Source organism: Streptopelia decaocto (genome assembly GCF_964273445.1).
Source record: "Streptopelia decaocto genome assembly, chromosome: 5".
Taxonomy (NCBI): domain Eukaryota; kingdom Metazoa; phylum Chordata; class Aves; order Columbiformes; family Columbidae; genus Streptopelia; species Streptopelia decaocto.
Genome location: NC_138659.1, coordinates 10,111,112 through 10,131,068, shown reverse-complemented (window position 1 = coordinate 10,131,068; position 19,957 = coordinate 10,111,112). Strand labels below are relative to the sequence as shown.

Below are 19,957 nucleotides of genomic sequence, written 5' to 3'. Positions count from 1 at the left end.
AAAACATATGCAGGTTTTTTCCCTTATATTCAGAATTAAAAAAAACCCCACACAAACAACACCTCTAAAACACTAATAGACAAATAATGTAGATGGGGGAAAGGGCCTGAGCTAAATTTACAGTTCTTAATATTGGGAAAGGGAAACTGGTGCATAAGTACTTAATAATGTATGATGCTGTACTTGTTTAGTTTCTTTTTGCTGGTATAGGATTTGTATTTTTGAGCTAATATAAGTTAAAATACGCTCTGACTAAACTTGTCTATTCCAGTGTTGTTATTTTCTAAAGCACTTGATTAGTGCATGTAGAGTTTGATTAAAAAAATCCATAATTTTACATTTATTTTGCATTTTTATACAAACATTTGTATAATCCTTTAGTGGAGCATATAGGATATCTTCATTTTTAAGGTAGAGGGAACAGAGATGAAGATGAAATGATTGGCTCAAGCAAAGAGTCGTCAGCAGAGCTGGGATCAGAACTCACAGTTATTCTTAATAGTGGTAATCTTAAAACGTGTATCTTCTGAAATAATTGCATGTAGGATTTGTTTGGCATTTTGAGGCTATGATCTCACTTATATATTGTCTTAAATTACTTCTCAGGCAGGAATAATATTACTACATTACAAACTAGGTCCATTATAAATGCAAAGTGATTTAGATACTGTCTGTGGCCTCATTGGCCAAAAAGGCTTCCAGAACAGATCATTAATGATTCTCAGATGCATGTTTGATGTACAAATCCTATTTAATGTAAGTGATTATGCCGGTATGACTTCAACTTAATTCAGTGCATTTAAGCTACATTTTGATAATTTCTTTTTGGTAATTTCAGGTCTGATATTAAATGGTAAACATAAAGATAAATAAATAGTTTGTGAATCTAAATATACTTCATCTAGATTAAATGAGAAATGGAGCTCCACGTGTATGTCATGTGGTTTTTAAGTTGAAAATATGTTTCCCCCCCCATATTTTAAAGAGTCAACATCTGGTTGTATAATTCTACCACCACATTACAACATTCATTTCTCACTGTATTTCAGCCATCAGTGTTTTCCCTCATACCTTGGTTGCCGGGGCTGCAAGTTATAATTTCTCCATGTGTCAGCTCTTTTGTGATGGGGATGGTGAGCAATGGGGTAACGTAGACTCACATTGTGGTTGTGGATGATAGGCAAACTAAACCTCAAATCTGTCCTGTCTTTTGCTCTCCCCCAACATTTGCACCTGTTATTTCAGATTTTCCCCAGGCTGTGAATATGCCTGATTTACTAGTTCAGCTCCTTCGGGGACGTGGTGATAGTCTGGTTTTACAGGAGCATTTTCAAACCTTAATGGTTTCACTCCAGACTGTCATAAAAATGACACCTTCCTCTGAGGGGAAGGATCTTTTCTCCTCACTGGTTGGAACCAGTGAATCTGTAGCACGTTAGTCCTCGAGGTTGAGCAGCAGACTGTCCTTGATTGTACCCAGACGAGTAGTGGTGCAGTTTTTGTATGTGGGCGCGTCTATACCCAATGGGACCCAAGTCTTGGCTGAGCAGTGTCCCTTCTTCAGCAGCCAGAGACAGAGCCCAGGCAGGTTGTGCCTGGAGAACCACCCAGAAGGAGGTTGGAGCAGGGTGGGGGGCGGTCGGGCGCTGCTCCCAAGGAAGAAGCGCCAGGACCAGAGGAAACGGCCTCAAGTTGCGCCAGGGGAGGTTGAGGTTGGATCTGGGGAACAATTCCTTCCCCAAAGGGCTGTTGGGCATTGGAACAGGCTGCCCAGGGCAGTGATGGAGTCACCATCCCTGGAGGGGTTGAACAGACAGAGATGAGGTTTTCAGGGACATGGGGTAGTGCCAGGGGTGGGTTAATGGTTGGACTCGATGATCTTGAAGGTCTTTTCCAACCAACATGATTCTGATTTCATGATCTCTGAGCGTCCTGAGCATCTATTGATGCTGCAGTTTTCCAAAACCCGGGAAACTTGGCAGCATAATTTTGGTAGCAGGACACTGCATTCACATTTGTCTTGGAAATAATAAATTACCAGGCCCCAGCAAGCTGCAGAAACTCGATGTCCGGCTGCTTCTCCTGACGTGGAGGATTTGATGTGTGTGTGGTGCCTCCCTGCATTACCTAAAGATTTTTAAGCTTTTGACTGCCTTTTTCCATTTGTTGTTCCATAGGATCACTTGGTTTCTCCTTTTGGGGACGCTCTTTTCAGGGAGGGCTCTAAGGTTTTCTTCAGGTTGCGCACCAGCATACTCTTGTCTTTAAAGGAGAAAACCACACACAGAAGCACACAGTTTTTCTTCCAGATACTCTTCCAGCCTCTAGCAGGGTGCAGTTCAGGCACATATAAAAAAGATCTTGTCTCTTTGTCTGTAATGCCCGCCAGTCTTCATTTTCCTCCTCCCGTGGATTTGTCCGTTTTTATTTTTAACGTTTCTAAACCTGGCATCCACGAGGCACATGGCAGTGTTGTGCGGTTCATTTAGTGTGAGAAATTCATTTGGTTTTTCAGCTCTATTCCTTGTTCATTTCAGTGGTTGTCCCTCAGCTCTTCAATTACAAGAGTGTAAAGTCATTTGTATTTACCAACCCTGTGCTGCTTACCATACGGTTTTCTGTCATATCACTCCCCCTCACCTCTACTCCAGACTCCATTCCTTGTTATTAAACATCTTCCCCATAACAAATTTCTATGTCTTTGATAGGACTTGTTACTTTTTTAACCTTTCTTATTTTTGCAATATCCTGAACCAATAGAGAAATCATGATTTGTATTTTATCTTGGAGACCCTTAGGGCTTTTTTTGAATTGTAACGGACTATTTGAAGTTAAGAGGCTCTACCTGAGAAAAATGTTGTGAATACAATACCACTTCCTTAAAAACTTTAAAAATCTGATTATTAACCAAGATGTAAATTGCATACTAAGAAGAAATATTTAGAGCAGGCAGACACCTCCAAATAGTAAATAAAGGATTTGTTCTTGTCTGAGAGAGATTTTTTAAATGCTCTCTGAAAGTTTCTGCTCTGAAAAATCTCATTAGGGATGCCATGCCCTGCCCCTGAAGGCTGGAGACTGACCTATTAATAGTCATCAAGTAAGTTATTTGCAGACCTGGCAATTAATAATTTTTATTATTGATAAGAGCTTGGGAGCCACTAAATTTGAGAACCAACTGTATCATTTAAATCTCTCTTCAGCGTGGACCAACATTCTAAATTTAAAAATTTTTAAATGTGCATATATTTTAGCGGATTTGCTTCCAACCATGGATGGTTTTGTAGACAATTAGCTAAAAATTAAAATGTATGTGAATCTGTAAACATTACTGCTGTCTTTACCTGGATATCAGGTGATCCTGAACATAAGGTGATCCCTCACTCCCATCCAACCCCTCAGTTTTTGTTTTTTCCAGAAAGGGGAGAGACACAGAGGTGCATTTTTGGTGTAATTTTTGATCAAAACAAGGGTTGTAGAACTGGGTGGAAACGTCCCCGTAGCGCAGGTCCCCAGACAAAGATTAAACTCTGTGTTCAAACCAGATAATGCAAGTTCTGGTCCTTATTCTGCTGAATCCTTGGAGACACTGCAAAAATCACTGCCTTGCCCTAGGACAAGTTTCACCCTGCACAAACTGTCCATATCTGTGGGAAGCACTTGCTGCTGACACACATTTTATCTCTTCTTTTTTCCACAAATATGTACAAAATACTATTTTTCAGGTAGTTTGGGGGCTGTAAAGGGAATACCAACAATAATTATTCCCCAAAGGAGCGTGTTCACTCTGTGTTCACTCTGTGTTCTGAGGGGTCTGATGGCAGTGCTTGTGTTTCTGTAAAATAGGAGTAGAGAAGTACCGAGGGAGGGATGGGGCGTGCTGCCCTTTTAATGAGCCTTATGTCCCTTTTGAGAGAGTGTTGGTATGTGAGGTCCACTGTAAATGTATAAAGGACCAAGAAATAAAAAGTTCCCTCGCATAAAAAACCACATATTTTTCTTAGGAGCCGAAACTTCAAGTTTTGACTGTTCATTTTGGAGTGGCCGTTCTAAGTATCTGTGGTCATCATCTCTCTGGTTTTCCTGTCATGTTTAAACACACAATTTAAGCTGTAGAGCAGATGTGGGATGTGAAATACTTTTGTTAAAATCTCAAACTTTGTTTGGATGTTTGTCAGGAAAGCAATATGCCGATCCAGGAGCTACTGAGCCGTTATGGCTACGATGGTACCATTCCACTCCAAGAAGATGATGATGATGAAGATGATGAAGAGGAAGAGGAGGAGGGAGAAGACGATGATGATGTTGATAATGATGACAACAGTGGCTGTAGTGGTGAAAACAAAGTAAGTGTCTACGCTAATTTGAAACTGATTTTCATGCAGCTGTTCTGTGCTGGACAACCACTCAAGATGCCAGGCCATGGCAGAAGTAATTCATTATATTGTTGATTTCAGATGCTTTGTGTGCTGAACTCTAATGTTTATTCTTAATTACTCATCTGTATTTCATCTGTATCATTCCAAACTCTTGCTGAGGCAAATTACGGTGCATGTATAGCATCATGTAATAAGGAATTGTAATTGTTCTTCAGAAATAGTCTTGGTTTCAAAACCAGAGTTTTAAATGCTGGGAGGCACCTTTATAGATATGGCTGAATACTTGTTTCAAGATGAAAAACTCATCTACTGAAGCTGAACAGTGAAGTGTGGAATTGAATTAAATGTCTCTCAGTATTGGAGATTGCTGCACGTTTTCTAGCTTTGGCATTTTAAATTGTATTTGTTCAGCCTGGCCGCCCTGGTTGTACTTAAATTCTTAACTGAATCCAGTGCTTCAAAATACCTTTCCAAAATGTGTAGTTTTGAAATGAGTGTCTTTAAAATCTTGTTCTGTGTGCTCTTAAAATAAATTTTCTGATTTTAGAAGGGTTTTTTCTTCTTGCACATGTCATACATATTTGTAATAATCCCGTCGTGCCCTGGGCACCACTGAAACTTCCCCATTTCTGGTGGCATTCAGAGCTGCATCATGAATTCCATTAAAATGTGAAATCCTTTGTATTGTCAATAACAAAAAGCTTATGCGCTAATGGAAATTGCATTACCTAATCTGGCTTTAAAAAGGATGCATTTTTGTTCTTTGATATCTTACCCATTTTTGAATCTCTGGAATGCAAGGCAGAGAGGAGGAATGATAGATCTGATTCAGAAAATGAAGTTCTTAAGATGTACAAACTCCTGTGACAGATGCTGTAAAAGATGATTGCTATTTATATGGGTTGAATAGTTCAAAAAGAAGATGCGTAGTTATATACACCTCAAAAGGTTTGAGAAGCTGGAGAGGGGGAGAAGCTTACATAACATGAAGTATGCAAAATTGAGACACAAAAGTGATTTATCTTGTTGTGCGTGGTGGTATCCTCTTGTGTCTTAATGACATCCTGACCCAGCTTCCATCTTCCATATTTGCTCAACCTCCTCTGTAGCTGATTTAAGATACTGCTGATCTTTTCTCTTCAGTGGATAAATCTCCGTGTCTGTGGGGGGCTGTTGGCAGCCGGAGGAGCCGCCTCTGTCCCTGCCTGGGTCCCCAGCGCTGGGTGACGTCCTGCAGAATCACGCGCGTTCCTGCCCATCGCAGCAGCCCGTGGTTCAGCCTAATCGCAGACCTGGCACCGTGCTTGAGCTAAACGTATCTTTTCACCCATTTTACCCCAATTTTGGGGTGGTGGGGAGCACTGGGAGCAGAGACACCCAGCTCACCCCATGTGCTTGTTTGCCTGGGGGTACGAGAGCTATCAAATGCTTGTACGCTCTTAGCAGAGGCAGTAAAACACATCTGTGGGGGTGGAATGATTTTATAAATCATTCAGGCTTTCTCTGCAAGCGCTTCTCTTCCTACGGCTTATTTAGCTATACCGCACTTAGCTATTTGCTATTTTTAATCCGCTTTAAGCTGCACATGTGATATACTCTGCTGGGGAAGGTACATATTAACATGTGCTGTGCCTCATGCTTCTGTGTTAGACTCAGCGAGTCATGAAACACAGAAAAAATATTGGTAACATGCACTGAAATAGAAAACACTCATATATTTTTTTAACCTTTATCATTTTAATTTTCTTTCATTTTAATAATGCCCACAATTGTTTCGGTTTATTTTCTAATAAAAAAACTTGTTCTAATTTTTCATCTTCTAATGACTTGATGTGCATACTCGAGTCTACTGATATGCTATTGCTGTGGGGTTGAAGCACGTTATTCACAGTAATTGTAATGGAAGGTACAATTTCTATTTGATTGAGAAAAGTATAGCCAGTAAATAATACCTTCCCTTTTTACTGAAAATTCATGCAGAAGGGTTTTAAAGACTGAAATAAAATTTTAAATTAAATGAAATTAAACGAAAACCACAAGGATTTGCTTGACTGATTTAAAAAAAAAAACGAGGTGTGATATTTAATTGTGGTTCATATTTTTGATTTGTGTATTAGAGGTCGAGTGTTAAATTGATCTGCTTAAAATCCTGGTCAATAAACAATGTGTTCACACATTTGTTGTGGCTCAGTCTGGACAGGCCACAATCGATACAGTCACTTCAAGTCAGATAAACGATATTTGGGTTTGATTTATTGACAATTTTGGAAAAAATATTGACACATAGTGTTTGTCACATACAAGAGAGAGCTGATTTCTTGCTTGTTTTTTTGCGTTTAAGGAGGAGACCATAAAAGATTCGTCAGGCCAAGAAGACGAGACACAGTCATCTAATGACGACCCAGCACCATCTGTTGCTTCTCAAGATCCACAGGAGATAATTCGCCCTCGTCGATGTAAATATTTTGATACAAGTATGTACAGTTTAGTACTGAGCACAGTAATCTCAATATGATTGACCTTTGGTTAAGAACAGCTCTGTTTCTGAAATATGCATGTTGATACCTATAAACATTTGTCTGTTCTCTTTAAAACACGGCTCTTGGTCATCATTCTGCTCAAAATAATAGGCAAGAGAAAGTCCTGGGTTTAGCTGAAGGCTAAATCTTTACCACGGTTAAGGAGCTCTGTATAAAGACAGTAGATAACCTTGATTCTTAAAAGAAGGGATTAAATTTGAGGAAAAATTTGAATTTCTACAGTTTGGAAAATGAGGCTGTCAGGCACTGTAAACCCTTCCATGACTCTGCTCCAAGTGTTGTAACAATCCAGTTTGTGATGCTGCAAACTGGTTTGTGTGGATGTGCCCTTCAGAGAAATTCTCTTGTAGTGGAGTCCAGGTGTGGTAAATGGCTGTTCAGGATGGTATTACCCTAAGGTCAGAGTTTCAGCTCCCAGATTGCACTAAGGTCATAGGTACAAATACTGGCAAGTAGGAAACGCACTGTTCCAGCTGGATAATCCCTGTACGGAACGTGATTACCGGGCCAGGGCCTGGGGACACCGGGTTGTGTGCCCGTTCAAAGAAGGTGAGAGTCCAAACGAAGGAAAAAATAAACACTGAAATAGAAACAGAACCCCTTATTTCTTCAAGATCATTAATATAGAAAACAAAAGCAATGAAATCTGAAAAAGGCCAATAGATTATTAAGCCTGAAATAACAACGGGGGAGATAACGATGGAGAAAATTCGCTTCAAGAATTCCACATGTGATACTGTTGCCAGCATTGTGGACTGATTATTTTCTCTTTTGTTTTCTTTAAAAATTAGATTTGCATCCATTTGAGACTGTTGAGCTAGTGTTATGTAGCTGCACCTTTAGACAGCTCTCATTTCTGTGGCAGTCTGATTTAATGGGTTCTGAACCTCAGTATCGATCTGTCCGCAGGGCCATTTGGACAACAGATATTTTAACTTTCTTTCATGGAAGTGACTGTCACCAGTGTTTGAATTCCTCCTGTTCTATGTTTTAACAAACAAAAGGTTTCTTACAATACTTTATACTTGATACTTATTAGCATTCTAGAAATGCCATTTTCTAACCTGTAGTTTATTTTAATCCAAAAATGCCAAGGAACCTCAGCACGTAGCTGTGCAGGGGATTGCAAATATCTTACTTACAATTAACTGTGCTTTTTAAACATAGCATTAGTGTAATGCAAGCGTATTGTATTCGGTTTGGGGATTTTTACAATGTTCAGCTGTGTATAGAATGTAATTTCATGTACAAATAATTATAGCACTGCTGTTATCACATGCTGTACATAAAGCAGATATTGCAGTTGCTTTCAGTACATTGTAAAAGGCAACCAGCCTGTATATAAAGAGCTCAACATTTTTGTCAGTCTTTATCCAAAATAATCTATTTTTAATGCTGCTTTGCATCTCTGAGCAGTACATCCAAGCCTACTAAATCCCAGTAAGACTGAGAAAAGCGCATTTGCAGATTCCTCGCACCTTTTGCTGTAGTTTTACCTTAAATTCAGTGACAGCTGCTGCAAAAGAAAAAGAACATTGGGAACTGAGCTGGGAGCTCCTGCAAATGGTGCTGGAACCCACATGTGGATGCTGAACATCTGCCTGAAAATACTTTCAGAAAGTAACTTTGTACTAAATTTGGATGTGCGTCATCCCAACTGTTTTAAAGCTGGGTGAGGGAAAGTAAATATTAAATAAGTAGTATTAAAATTGATTTATTAATTTATGTCTTAACTTCTCAGAACCTGTCGCGTATCTTAATCCACTCTAAATGTGAGCATTGGGTGGCTGGGTCATTTTTAAAATCGTCAGCACTGAAATATTTAGTATTGGCCCTCAAACTGCCGTTGTGTGGTTCAATGGGATGGTCCCCCTGTCACCCTTGATGTAATCCCCCCATCACAGCTCATTTTGTGTAAATGTTCCAACAATTTCTTGTAGACAGTGAAATAGAAGAGGAATCTGAAGAGGATGAAGATTACATTCCCTCAGAAGACTGGAAAAAGGTAGATACTAAGGGCTGTTAAAAAAGCCTCCATTTCATGGATAATGAGTTGATCTGTTACCTAGTAACTCTGAGCTCTATCGATCACCCAAATCCTCTCCAGTTTTTCCCCATAAATCTAAGAGTTTTGTTGCTAAGAAGTGTTAAAGACCTCCTCAAAGAGTCAAAAATCCATTACCACGTAGTGCCTGTTAACTATATTTTTAGATTTTGAACAATGAAAGTTTTAAGGGCTAAAAAAAGATGTGGTCGTTCTCTTATTTGCTAACAAAAACCATCCCGGCTGTGGTTGCTTAACTTCTTGTTTCTGTTATTTTGAAACAGGAAATCATGGTGGGCTCTATGTTTCAAGCTGAAATTCCAGCTGGAATATGCAAATACAAAGAGAATGAAAAAGGTGAGGCTTAGCACTATTACCCTTATCGCTGTGTTTGAGATTATTTTCTAACGGTGAGAAATAAAATATTTGATTGATATCATCTGTCTTGCAAAATAAAAGGGCTCCTTCAAGTGAAAAAGTAACCATCATCTCAAACTGTAGTTCATCCTGTATTTCACCATCAGAGCTTGAGTCTTGGAAGGGGAAAACAAAGATTATGTTGCTGGCCTATTGCCTGTTGAACCCTTGTGTTCTACTTTGGTAATGCAGTTTATGTTAACCTCTTCACTTAGTATATTAAGTTTAGGTAAAACAAAATAGATAATAAAGAAACTGTGTTGCTGGAATTGGATTAACATGTTAAGTTAGTTTTTAAACTAACCAGCACAAAACTCAGTGCCTTCCTAGAGTCGGAGTACGTACTCAAATAGTAGCAGTTGTGTTGTTCCAAGTTCCAGGCTGGGATAGCTATGCTGTGGCCTAATCTAGCCAGAAACGACCTAAAAAGGGCATCAGTCCTGCTGTTGACTTAGGCCAGGCTTACCCTGAAGCTGACACATTGTGCTGGAGAGATTGAAGAGAATGTGATGTAAAACAACATGAGGAGCTCCCATGAAAGATAGAAAACGGCAAATGAGAAAACATCTGCTTTTTAGCTGTGAAGAAGCTGCTCTTTGCACGCTTTCCTGCTTCAGCATTGAAATAGAGCTTGAACTGTCTATTTGCCTGAGATGGAGTAAATTCTGCTTTGCTGGTCACCTGCTGTTCCTGGTATTTATGCAGCACTAAGTGGCTTTTGGCCTTCAATAATAAAAAAGATACATGTGCTTTGTGCATTGCAGTCACCTGTATAAAACATGTTTTCATAGTCTTGCGCACTGATCTTTGCAGGACAGGGAACCTGCCTCTTGGGCAGAAGCTGTTGAGGGGAAAAGTTCAATTTTCACTAATCATGCTAGGACTATTCCAGTTTTATGTACCAGTAGGGTTTTATATCTTCTGCCACTTCTTTCCTTTCTGCTGTGCTTGGATGTAATCTTTGACACGACTCCAACTGTAATATTAAATGTCTGAGACACTATGTATTCAGTACTTTCATGTACATATCCCGTCATGTTAGTTGTTCTCTAATGAAGGGGAAATTCTAGTTGTAAAATTCCCAAACTCTAAAAAGGCTGGTCCTTTCATGTCCAGTCCCGTAAGCAAAGGCACAAAAACGCTGGAACTCTTCAGAAAAACCACGCTGATTCTGGGAATGTGTTCCGACTTGCTGCTGTGAGGGGAGAGCGACCACGTAATCGGCACTAAACTAATTACAGCTCTCTGAGAAGTGTGCCTGGAGACCAAATTAGCTGCTACGAAACAACTTCAGGTTATGAAAAAGCTACAAAATTATAAGATATGTTTTCAGAGGATCAACGATGGCTCTGAAAACCAAAAGGTGCTGAAGCCGCTTTGGGCCTGACCGACCGTGGTCATTCACAAACAGTGCAGTGCACTTAGCTTGGGTCGTTAACGGCACCTCAGAGCCAATTAGCAGTTATCTCCTGAAAAGAATTGTTGCTTTTGCTGAATTTTATGTTATTTTGCTGTACTGGCATTTTAATCCTGTAGGTTCTTTCAAGTAAAAATGGGAGATAACTCAGAGGATGTATCATTTGGCCATGTTCCTCCCATTAATTTCCATTTACTGTGGCTTCCCTGGCCTGAAACCTCATGTAAAAGCTCTGAAAAAATGCTAGAGATTTGGTAGTATTAAAATTCAGCTGTCTTTACCTGAATGATTTTGTTTCAGAATGTTTTTCTTGGAAGTAGTGGGAAGGTCTGAACAAAGTTCCCTTTCAGGAGCTTCAGGATTTCTGGCCTCTGGGTGACACCTGGTCTTGTTTTTAGCACCATTTTTGGCACTGTGCATTTGGGATTTATCTGACTGATCCTAATTGTCTTGCAAGAAAACAGATATAATTAGTTTCTCTTCCGAAATAATCTTCTGTGTCTACTGGCTGGGAAAAGGCAGGCTGGCCATAGCTTTAGAAGAGAGAATAAACTTCCGTATTGCTGTTTTAGCTTAACTTTGTGTTGTTTTTTCCCGCTGTGGTTCATTCAGTGTATGAAAACGATGACCAGCTGCTGTGGAATCCTGACTTCTTACCTGAAGATCGAGTGATCGAGTTCCTCAATGAAGCATCAAGGCGTACGGGGGATGAGAAAGGCCTGGATGCGATTCCTGAGGGATCACATATTAAAGACAATGAGCAGGTATATAAGAAGAATTAGGATTTGTAGTTTAATGTTGCAGAATTAATTATCCCTTTATTTTATTTTACTCCCAAGAACTAAAATTGCTTTTGAAACGGCTTTATTATTCCTTGTGGAAATAGAAATGTGATGGGTTTTTTCATTTCAACAAATATTAGGCTTAGCATTGCTCGATGTATCAGTGCATTACTTTATATATAATTAATTGTGTGTATATAAATGTGTGTGTGTATAAATGAGTTCTGTTCTTTCAGTTACAGATTTTTTAAGGCTATATGAATGTATAGTTATTTTTTTCTTCATAGAAAAAACCTCTTACAAGTTTTACAAAGACACGCAGTGGATAAAAATGTCAGAATACTTTACCTGGATATATACTTGGCTATGTAATTAGAAATTTTGAAGTTTAAACAGAGGAATCATGTATTTGTACTGTCTTAATTATATTGCATTCATTTAAAGAGTTTGTTTTTAATCTTTTCTTAATAGATATTAGTGTTTTACTAAGTATGCTTCTGTGGCACAACATAAATTGAGTGGTATCCAGCATGTTAAATGTCTTCTTATCTTTCCAGGCATTGTATGAACTAGTGAAGTGCAATTTTGATACTGAAGAATCATTACGAAGGTTGAGATTTAATGTAAAAGCAGCCAGAGGTGAGCACACCCTGAAAGTTCAATTTATATTGTCGAACTCTGATTGGATTTGTTCCACAGGTTTTGCTGTCAGCAGACTGAGCTGACCATGTGTGAGCTGTAGGTATCAGTGCCCATTTAAATGAATCTGTTCTTGTTCTGAAAGAATGGAATTAGCAGATGTAGGATCAAAAGGTTCACGCTCAAAGATGGCGCGTAAATTAACGTCCCGTCAGTAAAGCTTGATACTTATATCTGTGACTTTAATAAGAAAAAAATTGAAATTACTTCTTAGCACCTTGGGCATTTTGTTCTTTGGCCTTAATAGAACTTTCCAGTCATCCAAGTTAATGGAACAACCATGAAATATAAAATGAAATAATTCACAGTTCTAAATAAAGGAGAACAAACATCAAAACTTTTTCCTTAACAAAGTATAACTAAGACAACCCTGGTTTTAAAGATTCTTTTGGGGCCTTCAGCATTTCCTGCTTTGGTATTGATCTTTATACTCGAGGGAACAAGAAACGAAGAGAAGGCACAAGTGATTTTCCTTGCACATCGATCTGTTGCTTCTCCTTTCAAACCTGGGGCTTCTCCAGAGCTTACTGTGCAAATCACAAGACAGGAGTGATCAAACTGAGAAGATTAGTTTGTCCTCCCACTATTTTAAACCTTATTTATTTGTGACCTTAAGAATCAATAAGGCCAAATTATATTAAGTTCTTAGAAGTGTGGCTGAAAGTTATTAGGGGTTTATTCTGGTTTCTGTGGGGCCAAGATTTCCCACCCACTAGTGAGAGTTTTTTATTCTACCTGACTGGAATGAGCAGCCTGTTGTCACTGGCTCTTGCCAGCAGTAAAGTTCTCATTCCTCATTCCTTCTCCACAGCCAGATTTCCCACCTACTTTACTAGAAGGGTGAATTTTCATTTTTGTACCGGTAAGTGAAATTTCTAGAGGTGATTCTCATTTAGGCAACAGACAGTGCAAGAAACTGCAATACCACATATGTTTGCTGTCACTTAAGTTTTCTTTCGCTGGCCATATGCTTTTTTTAAAGTGTTTTCTTTATTGCATTTCCTTGCTATAGAAGAATTATCTGTGTGGACAGAAGAAGAATGTAGGAACTTTGAACAAGGACTGAAAGTCTATGGCAAGGATTTCCATGTGATCCAGGCAAATAAGGTAAACAGTGAATTTAAATGTAGTTCTCACATATTTTTAAAGCAATGTAATTGTAAATAAATTATTATCGTCTTGCCAAAAATGTATTTAAATTCACCAAAATTTGCATGGCACTCCTTTCCTAGGTACGAACACGGTCAGTTGGTGAGTGTGTAGCGTTTTATTACATGTGGAAGAAATCGGAGCGTTACGATTTCTTTGCGCAGCAGACGCGATTTGGAAAGAAGAAATACAACCTTCATCCTGGTGTAACGTAAGATGTGCATTATTTTTCTGTGATTTTACACGTTGGATCTAAAGCTTTATTTTATACTGCTCTAATCTGAAATGCAATGACAGCCTAGGGATTCCGTAGTCCCAGTTTGCAGCAGCAAAACAGCCAAGGTGTAAGCAAAGCTCACTAGTGCATATAACTTAATTTCCAAAATACATCTATTTGAAATAGGGCCAACAATTCGCATTGAACAGCTATTTAATTTAGTTTGTTTTCTGTTGAAATGTTTCACAAGTGCAACATTTCTGCAAATATGTGGATATTTTTTTAAGGGCTTGTTTTACTCTAAATACCTGGTTTATATCATACAAAGGCATTAGTTGTTTGTTTCAGATGGGATATGTGGTACCTGCTATGGTATAGTTTTGAAATGTGTTGTTTAGCAAGAATTCTGGCTAACACGGGACCCTATACGAGGGCTTTTTTGGGTGGTTTTAGCTCCTTTTCCCCGTTCGCGTCTCTGCAAGGCAAAGAGGGAAATGTCTGTGCATAACTCTTTGTTTTCCTCTCTCAAATCCGAGTGAGTGAGCCAACATATTCTTCTGCCCTTCATTCCAAAGCTGTGATTTTAGTATCCCATTCCTTCTGCTGACATTCTCCAACTCTTTTCACTATTATTTTTTCTTCTCCTTTGTTCCTGGCTTCTCTGTTCAGCCTTCTTTTTAATATTATGGTTTCTTTATACGTTTTAGAACCGTGTGTTGGACCACAAGGGAACTTGCAGTGTGACATTCAGATTGTCTTATCTATTCTTGAATGATTTTGCAGATAGATGTGGGAATTTAGGGTGCAGTATCAGTTCTGGAATAATTATGTGTGAGGATCTGCTGTTTCTGGAGTTTATCCAGACTAATACCGCACATCCAAGGGCTTTACCAACCAGCTTTGGTTGTTTAAATCTTTAACAAGAGATTTACTGTTAGTGACCTAAATTGTAGGACTGTAATAGATTTCAGATATGGGATTGAAAACTCTGAAGTTTTTAATTTGCTTTTAATTTTACCCCTTTTGAGGTTGTATGTGTGCAGAAGTTATTTTACTTAATGGTATGTTACGGCTGCCGCAGGAAATTGTGGGAGCTTAGTATGAACCTGCCTGAGAGCGTCACTTTGGAAACACAGTCCCCAACATCACAGCTTCTGCTTGTACATCATCTTATGGGACTTGGCAGAAGCACACGCTGAATTTATATAAAACTGGCCAACAAATTGGTCAACAAATATGTAGTTGCTGTGGCCAAATGTGGGCAGTTAGCACAGGAGATCTCAAAGTTGTTAACTTTGCAAGATAAATCTGTGCACTTCAAAAGCTGCAAACCGTGCATTGCTCACACTTGCAGTACATGAGGTGAATATTTTTTGCGCAAATATGAGTAACACTGATCCTGAATGTGCCGTTTCTGTTGTCTAGAGATTACATGGACCGTCTGCTGGACGAGAGTGAGAGCGCAGCCTCCAGCAGAGCCCCGTCCCCCCCGCCCACCGCTTCCAACAGCAGCACCAGCCACTCGGAGCGGGAGGACCACAACGGTGAGTCCCTGCCCTGCTCCTCCGCACCACATGGCTGGCTCGCCTCTAAAAACAAGCCTGGTTTAGCGTTAAATACTTTCCAAGGTGTTAGTGAAACGAAGAAATAAACTTAGCAGCAGAGTCAATTACGCTGTTAAGCGGCATTCTTTATTTTATCAGCGCTGGGGAGCTCAGGGGATCATCCTCGATCAGTGCTTCAAAGACTGGATGCTCTTGCGTTCCTTATATTCACATAGTTACTACATATGCATTACAATTTTTGAAAATTTTGACATACAATATATCTATACTGAGAAATAATTGATGATGTTATAATTTAGTTTCTTACAAGATATCTATTGGTTATTAGTTAAATACACACTAGCACTCTGCTTCTAAACCATGTATTACTCAATCTTCTCTCTCCCTCTTGTGCAGAAGGATCTAAAACTTGAGAAGTATCTCCTGGTTTTGCAGGTGGTCAGAAAGCATTGATCATAGCAATTGTTAATGATGGATACATCTTTTGTAACTTACTTAATCACAATATACATTTATTTAGCAGCTTCTCTTCATTAGCAGTTTTAAGTTAGAAGTGTTTTTTTTTTTTAAAAAGCTACGTTTGCGTTTAGCCAGTGGTCACATAAAGATTAATTACATTTAAAAGCAAGATTCTAAGAGATTTATCTGCTCTTTCCTGTGCTAGTGTACATGTGTAATGCTGACTTAGTGAGGAGTCCCGTGCAGGATATTTAGAACAGCGGCTTTTTTGAGCTGTCACAGATTGTCCTGTTCCTGCCTGTGCTGCTTTTCTCGTTCTTACTCTTTTTCTGTCTCTGTGCTGCAGGAGTGTCCGCGAATGGGCCGGGTGAGATACCGAATAAAGACGAAGTGAAAACGGAAGGATTGCACGTAAACGGACCCACCAGCGGCAAGAAAACACCTCACACGGATCTGGATACAAATGGGTATGAAACTGAAAACCTTTCTGTTGACCCCAAACTCGCTCATTCAGCAGCAAGAAATGAAAATGATTTTGAAGAAAAAAACGAAAGACCTCTAAAAAGAAGAAGAATTAACAGCAATGGCAAAGAGAGTCCGGGTTCTTCAGAGTTCTTCCAAGAAACAAACTCACATGGGAAGCTCGAAGAACTAGAAACTTTGGATGACTGAATACCAGGAGCTGATTTTAGTCCTTGGAGTAAATTGTGGGTGTCTGAAATTTTCAGGGTTGATGGGTTACCTTACAAAATCCAGTTCCGTAAAATGATCTGCTGAGATTTTTTTTTCGAATACCTTCTAGTTGGCTCTTAAGATCTGATTATTTGTTGTTTTTCAGTGCTGAAAAGCAGTAGGAGAATATTCTCTTTCTCAGAGCTGGCAACTCCAAGGCTCTTAGAAATATCTGAGAAACAAATCAGTGAGTTTCTGCAAAAATACTCCCAGCCTAGTACCTTAAAGAAACTTCTGTGTGTAATACACTATTTAAATATTGTACAAGTGAACAAACCCATCCTATTTGAAGCAGGGGGCTGGTTCAAATGTTGCAGGAGGTTAAAATGAAATACAAATGCCAAGAGACGCATCCAGACTTCCACTCATGGTGGCGAGAGGAAAGTGTCACCCAGCGCTAAGGAACCCTCATGAATCCTGAAAGTTATGAGCACAACTATTTTTATATATAGAAGTTTTAAAAGGTAAATAAATAAACCAGGTCAGGTTTGTATATGTAAAATTGTTGACATCAATGATGTCTTTCCATATTCTTTATCTGGGCTAAAGAAATACATTCTGTATTTTTCCAGATTTCTTTGTAGCCTTTGAAAGATTTTTACAGTACTTATGTCTTGATTGAACTGTCCTTTCTTAAAACAAAAGCTTGTATAATTTTCTTAACTTGTACAGTTGGTAAACTTTTATGAGAGAATTGATATCCAGAGTCTAACGATGTCAGCTTCATTTTATTTTGCTGAAGTCTTTTCTAGAAAAAAGAAGAAAAAAAGAAAACCCCAAACCAATTGACTTAAAAAAAAAAATGCTTTTTAGTCACCAACATGTTATTTTCTCAGAAAAAAACAACATCAAGAATGGTTAGAAGTCATTTGATTTTTAAAAATGGGTTTTTTCTTTTGTTTCATGGCAAATAATGATGCTAAAAATTTGTTAAGCACGATGCTTGCGTTGCACAAATTTTCTTGCTTTTATTACACCTTTTTCTCATTTTATTTTGAGCTCAGATAAATTTTACCTCAGCCAAACGCTGGAGTTTACTAAACCTTATTCACCATGATCAGGTGTTTGTTAGATTATCCTTGGATGTATTTTTCTGGTCCATCCGTCACCATCTGCATTTCACTGCCTGAGCCTGAATTTGGGAAAACAGGTGGATCTGCGCCGGGTGGGGATTTTGGAACCATCACACGCACACTTGGTCCAGCACAGACACTTAAATACATCCGATATATATATATATATAGATCCACACAGGCATTAGCGTGAGAAGAGGTACAGATCCCTATTTGAAGTGAGAGAAACAACTATTCTTTATCAATGTGTGAAGGGGGTGATGCTCACTGTCCCGCTGGCACCATTTGAAAGCTGTTGAAGTAGCATTTGCATCTATGAAACAAAGATGGTTTTTTTGTTTTTAATATGAGTATTTGGGTTTTTTTTTTTAATTTATTTTTTTTTAAGCCACAGCTACTATATTAAAAATAGGAAAAATTGTTCATTTGTATAATTGATAATCTTATCTCCTCCTCCTGTGGCTTGCAGGTGTGCTGTTAATTTTTAATGTGTTATTTTTTTACTTAAAGTATATGAGTCTTTACGATTCCAGTTTTAAATGTACGGTCCTATGGTTTGAAACTGGTGTATCAGCCTCAAAAACCCCAACCACTAAGGGGTTAATTCATGTTGTTGTCTTCTCCAAATACATGTAACTTGGACTTAATTATTGTCATTAATGAGCCAAACCCTGCGGATCCGACGTTACTGGAGTGAATGAACCTGCTGGTCCCAGGAATGTGGTGAATTATCCGTCCCGCGCAGGAGGTGGCACCGGCCTCGAGTCACCATCCCTCGCCTGCAGAGACCCAGCGCTGAGGTTCGTTAGCGTTAATCAATTAACTGATTGCTTTAGTAAGACGTTGCTGTTAATTTTTCAGTCTGATTTATTAACAAACCCAAAGTCTCACGGCCTCAACTCAAAGATGCTCTTGAGACAGTTTCAGACGGGGCTTCAAAGAGTCTTCACAACTTCAGTCCTATTTTGTGTTTTATTTTGATGCTTTTTTTTTGTTTGCAAGTTGGAAATACTTCCAAAAACTTATAGGAAAGTTTATAAGTAAATTGTCTCAGGCTTGTGTGTGAAATACAGCACTGTGTATATTTTTCAGGAATGTTGCTTTGTTTTGTTTTTTTTTTAATCTTACCTTCTTTTTTTTTGGTGATATGTAGAAGAGACCTGACATTCCATAATCAACAACTCTGTAATGCTCAGCTAGACTTTTAAGAATATTTAATTATAATTTACATTTTGTTTTATGCTGGTGTTTTATACAGTACTTACTTTGTGTTCTTCAACATGCAGCCACTAGAACTTGATAAGTCATTGCACTACTAAAGCTATTTAAAGATTCTAGAAATAGAGTAACTTGGATTTCATTTCCAAAGCGTTTGGTGCGGTGGGACGTGGTTCCAAACCGCGCTGAAAAAAAATCAATCACGACTCGCATGTGACACTTGGCATGTTTTTCAAGCGCTATCGTGACCGGTGTCCTGGAGAATCAAAACCTTTGGGGGGTTTTATAAAGGATTAAACAGGATATTTAAAAAAAAAAAAAACACAACACCAAACCACCACCCACACACAAAATTTAAAATGCGTTTTATACCCTTTTCCACACATAGTAATTTTGCACTGTTAGTAATTCCCTTCTCTTTATCCCCGCTCCCTGTCTGCAACTCTGAAAAAGCTTATTAAAGTATTTTTTTTAAAAACATACTGTCTGCATCACCAATTCCTGAGGTTGTTTTTTTAATCAAACCTGAGGATTTCTGCTCAGGGAGGACACGACTGCCCAGACCCACCATGACAGTGACTTACTGGTACAGAATCACAGAATGTCAGGGGTAGGAAGGGACCTCGAAAGCTCATCCAGTCCAATCCCCCCGCCAGAGCAGGAACACCCAGATGAGGTTACACAGGAAGGTGTCCAGGCGGGTTTGAATGTCTCCAGAGAAGGAGACTCCACAACCACCCTGGGCAGCCTGTTCCAGTGTCTGTCACCCTCATTGAGAAGAAGTTTCTTCTCAAATTTAAGTGGAACCTTTTGTGTTCCAGTTTGTACCCATTACCCCTTGTCCTACCATTGGTTGTCACCGAGAAGAGCCTGGCTCCATCCTCGTGACACTCACCCTTTACATATTTAAAAACATTAACACGGTCACCCCTCAGTCTCCTCTTCTCCAAGCTCAAGAGCCCCAGCTCCCTCAGCCTTTCCTCACACGGGAGATGCTCCACTCCCTTCAGCATCTTCGCTGCCCTGCACTGGACTCACTCCAGCAGTTCCCTGTCCTGCTGGAACTGAGGGGCCACAACTGGACACAATATTCCAGATGTGGTCTCACCAGGACAGAATAGAGGGGCAGGAGAACCTCTCTCCACCTACTAACCACCCCCCTTCTAACACACAAAATACCTTTTTCTGATGAAAATTTGAACCATTTCTTTCACTCCCCTTCTCCCTGAGGCCGCACAGAGTCAGTTCTGGGGAGACAAAAACAGC

General features: G+C 39.2%; 1 protein-coding gene across 3 annotated transcripts in view; it reads left to right on the top strand.

Moving 5' to 3' along the window:
- Nucleotides 1–19,171, top strand: part of MIER1 (MIER1 transcriptional regulator) — a 33,445-nt gene extending 14,274 nt beyond the window's left edge. For all 3 annotated transcript variants that reach the window (XM_082053731.1, XM_082053732.1, XM_082053730.1), the window contains 10 exons: nt 4,179–4,346; nt 6,721–6,853; nt 8,860–8,924; nt 9,248–9,320; nt 11,410–11,561; nt 12,137–12,218; nt 13,291–13,385; nt 13,511–13,638; nt 15,070–15,188; nt 16,015–19,171. In XM_082053731.1, coding sequence (XP_081909857.1) covers nt 4,179–4,346; nt 6,721–6,853; nt 8,860–8,924; nt 9,248–9,320; nt 11,410–11,561; nt 12,137–12,218; nt 13,291–13,385; nt 13,511–13,638; nt 15,070–15,188; nt 16,015–16,340 — 1,341 coding nt within the window. In that variant the 3' untranslated portion in view covers nt 16,341–19,171. The remainder of the gene's footprint in view (nt 1–4,178; nt 4,347–6,720; nt 6,854–8,859; nt 8,925–9,247; nt 9,321–11,409; nt 11,562–12,136; nt 12,219–13,290; nt 13,386–13,510; nt 13,639–15,069; nt 15,189–16,014) is intronic.
- Nucleotides 19,172–19,957: the final 786 nt, after the last annotated feature.